The sequence below is a fragment of the Numenius arquata genome, unplaced genomic scaffold (assembly GCF_964106895.1).
Source record: "Numenius arquata unplaced genomic scaffold, bNumArq3.hap1.1 HAP1_SCAFFOLD_1764, whole genome shotgun sequence".
NCBI lineage: Eukaryota > Metazoa > Chordata > Aves > Charadriiformes > Scolopacidae > Numenius > Numenius arquata.
In genome coordinates, this window is record NW_027415311.1 from 1 (window position 1) to 10,830 (window position 10,830).

At 58.7% G+C, this 10,830-nt stretch overlaps 1 protein-coding gene across 1 annotated transcript; it reads left to right on the plus strand.

Moving 5' to 3' along the window:
• Nucleotides 1–726: 726 nt before the first annotated feature.
• On the plus strand, nt 727–10,674 carry SHKBP1 (SH3KBP1 binding protein 1; the record flags this gene model as incomplete). The annotated part of the gene is given in 15 exon segments (XM_074167618.1): nt 727–780; nt 889–934; nt 1,048–1,180; nt 1,274–1,354; nt 1,485–1,549; nt 1,551–1,647; nt 1,779–1,872; nt 1,950–2,140; nt 2,928–3,043; nt 3,129–3,216; nt 3,326–3,442; nt 5,554–5,724; nt 5,865–6,017; nt 7,567–7,663; nt 10,496–10,674. Coding segments are annotated over 15 exon segments (1,682 nt in total), but the record flags the coding sequence as incomplete, so codon positions are not given.
• Between the last annotated feature and the right edge of the window lie 156 nt (nt 10,675–10,830).

The window sequence follows — 10,830 nt, forward strand, 5'->3', positions numbered from 1 at the left end:
CAAAAGGGGTCTTTCTGCCCCCCCTTGGGAGGTTTCTTCCCGCCTCCCCCCGGTTTTCTGCCCTCTCCCCCCAGTTTTCTGCCCCCCCCTCTGGGCTTCCTGCCCCCCCCGGGGTTTTTCTGCCCCCCCCGGGTCTTTCTTCCCCCTCCCGAGGCTTTTTTGCCCCCCCCCAGCTCTTTGCTCCCCCCCAAGGGGTCTTTCTGCCCCCCCTTGGGAGGTTTCTTCCCCCCTCCCCCCGGTTTTCTGCCCTCCCCCCCAGTTTTCTGCCCCCCCCCTCCGGGCTTCCTGCCCCCCCCGGTGTTTTTCTGCCCCCCCCGGGTCTTTCTGCCCCCCCCGAGGCTTTTTTGCCCCCCCCCCAGCTCTTTGCTCCCCCTCAAGGGGTCTTTCTGCCCCCCCTTGGGAGGTTTCTTCCCCCCTCCCCCCGGTTTTCTGCCCTCCCCCCCAGTTTTCTGCCCCCCCCCGGGCTTCCTGCCCCCCCGGGTCTTTCTGCCCCCCCCCGAGGCTTTTTTGCCCCCCCCCAGCTCTTTGCTCCCCCCCAAGGGGTCTTTCTGCCCCGCCTTGGGAGGTTTCTTTCCCCCTCCCCCCGGTTTTCTGCCCTCCCCCCCAGTTTTCTGCCCCCCCCTCCAGGCTTCCTGCCCCCCCCTGGGGTTTTTCTGCCCCCCCCGCCCAGGGGATTTGCCCCCCTTGCCCCCCCAGCCCCGCTCTGACCCTCGCCCCCTCCCACAGGTTCAGCACATCCCGCCAGACGCTGACCTGGATCCCCGACTCCTTCTTCTCCAGGTGATGGGGGGGGCAAAAACAAAGTGGGGGGGGGGTCCCTGAGCTGGGGGGAGGTGGGGGACCCCCGAAAACCTTTAAACCCCTCCTTTTGTGCCCCCCCCCCCCCAGCCTCCTGAGCGGCCGCATCTCCACCTTGAAGGATGAGACGGGAGCGGTGAGTCCTCTTCCTTCCCCCCTTCCGGGAAGAATTGGGGGTTGGGGGGGTCTGTCCCCCAAATATTTTATCGACACACACCCCCCCCTAAAAAAAACCCCAAAATATCAAAGATTTTCATCGACCGGGACCCCACCGTCTTCGCCCCCATCCTCAACTTCCTCCGTACCAAGGAGCTGGACCCCCGGGGCGTCAGCGCCTCCCTCCTCCTCCACGAAGCCCAGTTTTACGGCATCACCCCTTTAGGTGACGATTTTTGGGGGGGGGGGAACGGGGTTTAAGGGGGGGGGGGGGGTTGCACCTGGTCGTTGACACCCCCAAAATTCTCTTCTATTTAAGTTCGCCGCTTGCAGCTACGGGAGGAGCTGGAACGTTCCTCCTGCGGCAGCGTCCTCTTCAACGGGTACCTGCCCCCCCCAGGTAAATCTCAACCCCCCCCCCCACCCCCACCCCCAAATCCCAAAGAGATGTGGGGGTGAAATACACCCCCCCCCCCCCTACTTAAAATAATTTGGGGGTGTGTGGGGGGGGTCCGCTTTCTCCCCTGCAGTTTTACCGGCCAAACGGTGCAACCGGCACAGCCTGGCGGGGCCCCAACTGGCCCCCCGTTTGCCGCCCCCCCCCCGAACGAGCCCCCGTACGTCGCAGCCGCACCATGCCCCCCAACCTGGGCAACGCCGGCTTGTTGGGGCGCCTCCTGGAAGAGCGGAGCCTGGCCGCCACCAGTAAGACCAGTTCCTAACTGGGGAATAGGGTTTTTATTTTTTTTGGGGGGTGGGGGGTGGTTTGAGGGGGGTTCTATTGCCACGTCGTATGGTTTTTGCCTGCCCCCCCCCCCCTCCGACTTCGTTAGCCAACGAGCCGGGAGCGGTGAGGATCGTCTGCGGCCACCACAACTGGATCGCGGTGGCTTACGCCCAGTTCCTGGTCTGCTATAGGTAAACTGGGAAGGACTGGGAGGGACTGGGGTGGCCCCCGACTCCCCTCCTGGGTGTCTTTTTTCCTTGTCCCCCAGGGTGAAGGAGACCTCGGGGTGGCAACAGGTCTTCTCCAGTCCCCGCCTGGACTGGGTGATCGAGCGGGTGGCCCTCAACGCCAAGGTGCTGGGGGGGGCCTTGGGTGACCATGACAAGATGGTGGCGGTGGCTTCCTGCACCGAGATCATCCTCTGGGCCCTCCAGGCCGACGGCAACGGCAACGAGATCGGTGAGACCCGCCCCCCCCCCCCCCCGAACCACTCCGTCCTCAAAGATCTTGGAGGATCCTGAAGGATCTCAGAGGTTCCTCAAGGATCTCGGAGGTTCCTCAAGGATCTTCAAGGTTCCTCAAGGATCTCGGAGGTTCCTCAAGGATCTCAGAGGATCCTGAAGGATCTTGCAGGTTCCTCAAGCATCTCGGGGGATCCTCAAGGATCTCAGAGGTTCCTCAAGGATCTCAGAGGTTCCTTAAGGATCTCAGAGAATCCTCAAGGATGCTGGAGGTTCAAGGATCTTGGAAGATTCTGAAGGATCTTGGAGGTTCCTCGAGGATCTTAAAGGTTCCTGAAGGATCTTGGAGGATCCTGAAGGATCTCAGAGGTTCAAGGATCTCAGAGGTTCCTTAAGGATCTCAGAGAATCCTCAAGGATGCTGGAGGTTCAAGGATCTTGGAAGATTCTGAAGGATCTTGGAGGTTCCTCGAGAATCTTAAAGGTTCCTGAAGGATCTTGGAGGATCCTGAAGGATCTCAGAGGTTCAAGGATCTCAGAGGTTCCTTGAGGATCTTCAAGGTTCCTGAAGGATCTCAGAGGTTCCTCGAGGATCTCAGAGGATCCTCAAGGATCTTGGAGGATCCTGAAGGATCTCGGATGTTCCTCAAGGGTCTCAGAGGTTCCTCAAGGGTCTCAGAGGTTCCTCAAGGATCTTGGAGGCTCAGGGATCTCGGAGGGTCCTGAAGGATCTCGCAGGTTCCTCAAGGGCCTCAGAGGTTCCTCAAGGACCTTCTCCTCGCCCAGGCGTCTTCCACCTTGGGGTGCCACTGGAAGCCCTCTTCTTCGTGGGCAACCAACTCATCGCCACCAGCCACACCGGCAAAATCGGCGTCTGGAACGCCGTCACCAAGCACTGGCAGGTGAGGCGGGGGCGGGGATTGTCACCGGCCGGGGATTGTCCCCACAAATTGTCCCTCGCAACCCCCTTCTCGTAACCTCTGGTAGATCCAAGACGTCGTCCCCATCAACAGCTACGACGCCGCCGGCACCTTCCTCCTCCTCGGTTGCAACAACGGCTCCATCTACTACGTGGGTGAGCCCCGGTGACGCCGCTCTGACCCCCCCCTCCCCCGCTGGCGATGCCACCGCTGTCACTGTGTGTGTGTGTCCCCCCCGTCATGTGTGTGTCCCCCCGTTTTTAGACGTCCAGAAGTTTCCCCTGCGCATGAAGGACAACGACCTGCTGGTGACCGAGCTCTACCGCGACCCCACCGAAGACGCCGTCACCGCCCTCAGCGTCTACCTCACCCCCAAAACCAGTAAGAACCCACCACCACCTCGTTTTGTGGGGGACGGGAGGGTGGGTTCTTCCCCCCTCCCAGTCTACCTCCCCCCCAAAACCAGTAAGAACCCACCACCACCTCGCTTTGGGGAGGATGGTGGGGTTTTTCTTCCCCCCTCCCAGTCTACCTCCCCCCCAAAACCAGTAAGAACCCACCACCATCTCACTCTGTGGGGCGCGGTGGGGTGGGTTCTTCCCCCCTCCCAGTCTACCTCCCCCCCAAAACCAGTAAGAACCCACCACCACCTCGCTTTGGGGAGGATGGTGGGGTTGTTCTTCCCCCCTCCCAGTCTACCTCCCCCCAAAACCAGTAAGAACCCACCACCACCTTGCTTTGGGGAGGGGGTGAGGGGGTGGTTCTTCCCCCCTCCCAGTCTACCTCCTCCCCAAAACCAGTAAGAACCCACCACCACCTCGCTTTGGGGAGGATGGTGGGGTTTTTCTTCCCCCCTCCCAGTCTACCTCCCCCCCAAAACCAGTAAGAACCCACCACCACCTCGCTTTGGGGAGGATGGTGGGGTTTTTCTTCCCCCCTCCCAGTCTACCTCCCCCCCAAAACCAGTAAGAACCCACCACCACCTCGCTTTGGGGAGGATGGTGGGGTTTTTCTTCCCCCCTCCCAGTCTACCTCCTCCCCAAAACCAGTAAGAACCCACCACCACCTCGCTTTGGGGAGGATGGTGGGGTTGTTCTTCCCCCCTCCCAGTCTACCTCCTCCCCAAAACCAGTAAGAACCCACCACCACCTCGCTTTGTGGGGGATGGTGGGGTGGTTCTTCCCCCCTCCCAGTCTACCTCCCCCCCAAAACCAGTAAGAACCCACCACCACCTCGCTTTGGGGAGGATGGTGGGGTTTTTCTTCCCCCCTCCCAGTCTACCTCCCCCCCAAAACCAGTAAGAACCCACCACCACCTCGCTTTGGGGAGGATGGTGGGGTTTTTCTTCCCCCCTCCCAGTCTACCTCCTCCCCAAAACCAGTAAGAACCCACCACCACCTCACTTTGGGGAGGGGGCGGGAGGGTGGTTCTTCCCCCCTCCCAGTCTACCTCCCCCCCAAAACCAGTAAGAACCCACCACCACCTCGCTTTGGGGAGGGGGTGAGGGGGTGGTTCTTCCCCCCTCCCAGTCTACCTCCTCCCCAAAACCAGTAAGAACCCACCACCACCTCGCTTTGGGGAGGGGGTGAGGGGGTGGTTCTTCCCCCCTCCCAGTCTACCTCCTCCCCAAAACCAGTAAGAACCCACCACCACCTCGCTTTGGGGAGGGGGTGAGGGGGTGGTTCTTCCCCCCTCCCAGTCTACCTCCTCCCCAAAACCAGTAAGAACCCACCACCACCTCGCTTTGGGGAGGATGGTGGGGTTTTTCTTCCCCCCTCCCAGTCTACCTCCCCCCCAAAACCAGTAAGAACCCAACACCACCTTGCTTTGGGGAGGGGGCGAGGGGGTGGTTCTTCCCCCCTCCCAGTCTACCTCCCCCCCAAAACCAGTAAGAACCCACCACCACCTCGCTTTGGGGAGGATGGTGGGGTTTTTCTTCCCCCCTCCCAGTCTACCTCCCCCCCAAAACCAGTAAGAACCCACCACCATCTCACTCTGTGGGGCGCGGCGGGGTGGGTTCTTCCCCCCTCCCTGTCTACCTCCCCCCCAAAACCAGTAAGAACCCACCACCACCTCGCTTTGGGGAGGATGGTGGGGTTGTTCTCCCCCCCTCCCAGTCTACCTCCCCCCCAAAACCAGTAAGAACCCAACACCACCTTGCTTTGGGGAGGGGGCGAGGGGGTGGTTCTTCCCCCCTCCCAGTCTACCTCCCCCCCAAAACCAGTAAGAACCCACCACCATCTCACTCTGTGGGGCGCGGCGGGGTGGGTTCTTCCCCCCTCCCTGTCTACCTCCCCCCCAAAACCAGTAAGAACCCACCACCACCTCGCTTTGGGGAGGGGGTGGTTCTTCACTCCTCCCAGTCTACCTCCTCCCCAAAACCAGTAAGAACCCACCACCACCTCGCTTTGTGGGGGACAGGGACGGGGTGGGAGGTGGGGGAATGGGTTCTTCACCCCTCCCAGTTTGTTACTGGGAGGTTGTGGCTTTAGGCGATAGCGGCAACTGGATCGAGATCGCTTACGGCACCAGTTCGGGGGTGGTTCGGGTCATCGTGCAACACCCCGAAACCGTGGGCTCCGGACCCCAACTTTTCCAAACCTTCACCGTCCACCGCAGCCCCGTCACCAAGATCATGTTGTCGGAGAAACACCTCATCTCCGGTGAGCTCCGGTCTTGGAGGGATGGGGATGGAGAAACCACGGAGGGGAAACCACCACCACCACCACCATCACCCCTCCACCCAGTTTTTCCCAGTATATAACCCCCCCCCCGACCCCGTTCCTCCCGCTCATTTTCCCAGTTTGCGCCGACAACAATCACGTCCGCACCTGGACGGTGACGCGGTTCCGAGGGATGATTTCAACCCAACCCGGATCCACCCCCTTGGCTTCCTTCAAAATCCTGGCTTTGGATGAACTGGATGGAGCTTCCGGAGGCGCCGGCACCGACATCGGTAGAAAAAAAAAAAAACAAAACGGGAATTCTGGGAGGGAGGGGGGAGCGGGCATCAGCTTTTTTGGGAAAAACCTTCCCAGGAACCATTTCTTTGGGAAAAACCCATCTTTATTTGGGGCAAAACCCATCTTTCCTTGGGAAAAACCCATCTTTCCTTGGGAAAACTCTTCCCAGGCACCATCTTTTTTGGGAAAACGCTTCCCAGTTACTATCTTTTTGGGAAAAATCTTCCCAGGGACGATGTTTTCTTGGGAAAAACCTTTCCAGGCACCATCTTTTCTTGGGAAAACTCTTCCTGGGCACCATCTGTTTTGGGAAAACTCTTCCCAGGGACAATCCTTTCTTGGGAAAACTCTTCCCAGGCACCATCTTTCTTGGGAAAACTCTTCGCGGGCACCGTCTTTTATTGGGAAAAACCTTCCCAGGATCGATCTTCTTTGTGAAAAACCTTCCCAGGAATGATGTTTTCTTGGGAAAAACCTTCCCAGGCACCATCTTTTCTTGGGAAAAAGCTTCCCTGGATCAATCTTTTTTGGGAAAAACCTTTCCAGGCACCATCTTTCTTGGGAAAACTCTTCGCGGGCACCATCTTTTTTGGGAAAAACCTTCCCAGGATCGATCTTTTTTGGGAAAACCTTCCCAGGAACGATGTTTTCTTGGGAAAAACCTTCCCAGGCACCATCTTTTCTTGGGAAAAAGCTTCCCTGGATCAATCTTTTTTGGGAAAAACCTTTCCAGGCACCATCTTTCTTGGGAAAACTCTTTGCGGGCACCATCTTTTTTTGGGAAAAACCTTCCCAGGATCGATCTTTTTTGGGAAAACCTTCCCAGGAACGATGTTTTCTTGGGAAAAACCTTCCCAGGCACCATCTTTTCTTGGGAAAAAGCTTCCCTGGATCAATCTTTTTTGGGAAAAACCTTTCCAGGCACCATCTTTCTTGGGAAAACTCTTTGCGGGCACCATCTTTTTTTGGGAAAAACCTTCCCAGGAACGATGTTTTCTTGGGAAAAACCTTCCAAGGCACCATCTTTTCTTGGGAAAAAGCTTCCCTGGATCAATCTTTTTTGGGAAAAACCTTTCCAGGCACCATCTTTCTTGGGAAAACTCTTCGCGGGCACCATCTTTTTTTGGGAAAAACCTTCCCAGGATCGATCTTTTTTGGGAAAACCTTCCCAGGAACGATGTTTTCTTGGGAAAAACCTTCCAAGGCACCATCTTTTCTTGGGAAAAAGCTTCCCTGGATCAATCTTTTTTGGGAAAAACCTTTCCAGGCACCATCTTTCTTGGGAAAACTCTTCGCGGGCACCATCTTTTTTGGGAAAAACCTTCCCAGGATCGATCTTTTTTGGGAAAACCTTCCCAGGAACGATGTTTTCTTGGGAAAAACCTTCCCAGGCACCATCTTTTCTTGGGAAAACTCTTTGTGGGCACCATCTTTTATTGGGAAAAACCTTCCCGGGGACGGTCTTATTGGGGGGAAAAAATGGGGGGATGATTTTTTTTTTCCCCTTTCCGGGTGTTTTGGTTTATTTTTTTCCCCCCGTAGGACCCTTTGGTGACCGGGACGAGCAGCAGGTTTTCATCCAGCGGGTGGTACCGGACGCCTGTCAAGTCTTCGTCCGTCTTTCCTCCACCGGCAAACGGTGAGCGCCGTCCGGTGGAGGAGGAGTTGTGTAGGAGCTATCACCAGTTATGGCCTATGGGGACCCTTATGGGGGTCCCCTATAGGGAGTAGGGGGTCACCTATAGGGGGTAGGGGGTCTCTATGGGGACCCCTGTGGGATATTAGAGGTTCCCTATGGGGTGTAGGGCTCCCCTATGGGGTGTAGGGTGCCCTATGGGGTGTGTGTGGGTCTCTATGGGTTCACCTATGGGGCATGGGGGTGCCCTATGGGGTGTAGGGTGCCATATAGGGTGGGTGGGGGTCTCTATGGGGACCCCTATGGGATATAAGGTGTTCCCTATGGGGTGTGGGGTGCCCTATAGGGTGTGTGGGGTCTCTATGGTTCACCTATGGGGTGTGGGGGTCCCCTATGGGCTGTAGGGTGCCCTATAGGGTGTGTGTGGGTCTCTATGTGTTCACCTATGGGGTGTGGGGGTGCCCTATGGGCTGTAGGGTACCCTATAGAGTGTGTGTGGGGTCTCTATGGGTTCACCTATGGGGTGTGGGGGTGCCCTATGGGGTGTAGGGTGCCCTGTGGGGTGTATGGGGTCTCTATGGGTTCACCTATGGGGTTTGGGGGTCCCCTATGGGGTGTAGGGTGCCATATAGGGTGGGTGGGGGTCTCTATGGGTTCACCTATGGGGTGTGGGGGTGCCCTATGGGGTGTAGGGTGCCCTATGGGGTGTGTGTGTCTCTATGGGTTCACCTATGGGGTGTGGGGGTCCCCTATGGGGTGTAGGGTGCCCTATGGGGTGTGTGGGGTCTCTATGGGTTCACCTATGGGGTGTGGGGGTGCCCTATGGGGTGTAGGGTGCCCTATGGGGTGTGTGGGGTCTCTATGGGTTCACCTATGGGGTGTGGGGGTTCCCTATGGGGTGTGGGGTGCCCTATAGGGTGTGGGGGGGTCTCTATGGGGACCCCTATGGGATATAAGGTGTTCCCTATGGGGTGTGGGGTGCCCTATAGGGTGTGTGGGGGTCTCTATGGGGACCCCTATGGGATATAAGGTGTTCCCTATGGGGTGTGAGGGTCCCCTATGGGGTGTAGGGTGCCCTATGGGGTTTGTGGGTCCCCTATGGGGTGTAGGGTGCCCTATGGGGTGTGTGGGGTCTCTATGGGTTCACCTATGGGGTGTGGGGGTGCCCTATGGGGTGTAGGGTGCCCTATGGGGTGTGTGGGGTCTCTATGGGGGTTTGGGGGTCACCTATAGGGGGTAGGGGGTCTCTATGGGGACCCCTGTGGGATATAAGAGGTTCCCTATGGGGTGTAGGGCTCCCCTATGGGGTGTAGGGTGCCCTATGGGGTGTGTGTGGGTCTCTATGGGTTCACCTATGGGGTGTAGGGGTGCCCTATGGGGTGTAGGGTGCCCTGTGGGGTGTGTGGGGTCTCTATGGGTTCACCTATGGGGTTTGGGGGTCCCCTATGGGCTGTAGGGTGCCATATAGGGTGGGTGGGGGTCTCTATGGGGACCCCTATGGGATATAAGGTGTTCCCTATGGGGTGTGGGGTGCCCTATAGGGTGTGGGGGGGTCTCTATGGGGACCCCTATGGGATATAAGGTGTTCCCTATGGGGTGTGAGGGTCCCCTATGGGGTGTAGGGTGCCCTATGGGGTTTGTGGGTCCCCTATGGGGTGTAGGGTGCCCTATGGGGTGTGTGTGGGTCTCTATGGGTTCACCTATGGGGTGTGGGGGTGCCCTATGGGGTGTGTGTGGGTCTCTATGGGTTCACCTATGGGGTGTGGGGGTGCCCTATGGGGTGTAGGGTGCCCTATGGGGTGTGTGGGGTCTCTATGGGGGTTTGGGGGTCACCTATAGGGGGTAGCGGGGTCTCTATGGGGACCCCTGTGGGATATAAGAGGTTCCCTATGGGGTGTAGGGGCTCCCCTATGGGGTGTAGGGTGCCCTATGGGGTGTGTGTGGGTCTCTATGGGTTCACCTATGGGGTGTGGGGGTCCCCTATGGGCTGTAGGGTGCCCTGTGGAGTGTGGGGGGGTCTCTATGGGGACCCCTATGGGATATAAGGTGTTCCCTATGGGGTGTGAGGGTCCCCTATGGGCTGTAGGGTGCCCTATAGGGTGTGTGTGGGTCTCTATGGGTTCACCTATGGGGGTGTGGGGGTCCCCTATGGGGTGTAGGGTGCCCTATGGGGTGTGTGTGTGTCTCTATGGGTTCACCTATGGGGTGTAGGGTGCCCTATGGGGTGTGTGTGTGTCTCTATGGGTTCACCTATGGGGTGTAGGGTGCTCTATGGGGTGTGTGGGGTCTCTATGGGTTCACCTATGGGGTGTGGGGGTGCCCTATGGGGTGTAGGGTGCCCTGTGGGGTGTGTGGGGTCTCTATGGGTTCACCTATGGGGTGTGGGGGTCCCCTATGGGGTGTAGGGTGCCATATGGGGTGGGTGGGGGTCTCTATGGGGACCCCTATGGGATATAAGGTGTTCCCTATGGGGTGTGAGGGTCCCCTATGGGGTGTAGGGTGCCCTATGGGGTTTGTGGGTCCCCTGTGGGCTGTAGGGTGCCATATAGGGTGTGGGGGGATCTCTATGGGGTCCCCTATGGGATATAAGGGGTCCCCTATGGGGTGCCCTATAGGGGGTGTGTGGGGATCTCAATGGGCCCCCCCCCCCATGGGATATAGCGGTCCCTTATGGGGTGGGGGGTGGGGGGGGTGGAAATAGGCCATGGGGGGCTGTGTCCCCCCCCCAATGCCACTGCCGCTGGATGTGGGGTGCTCCCCCTCCAAGCCGCTTGCCCCCCCACTCCCAAACCCCTAAAATTTTGGGGGGGCGGGGGGGGGGTGTGTTTTTTTAAGGATCTGCGAGGTGCGGGCGGTGGACGGGGCGGCCATCACCGCCTTCACCGTCCAGGAGTGCGAGGGTTCCAGCCGCATCGGCTCCCGCCCGCGCCGCTGCCTCTTCACCGGCCACTCCAACGGCAGCCTCCAGATGTGGGACCTCACCACCGCCATGGAGGCCTTGGCCAAGCCCCCAGGTACCCACCGGGGGGGGGCAAAGTCCGAATTTTGGGGGACCCCCCCAAAAAAATTAGCCAGAACCTCACCTTACACCCCAGAGAAGCTTGGCTTCCTATAGACGCCCCCAACCCTATAGCCTGGCCCTATAGCTCGGCCCCCCCGTGGCCACCACC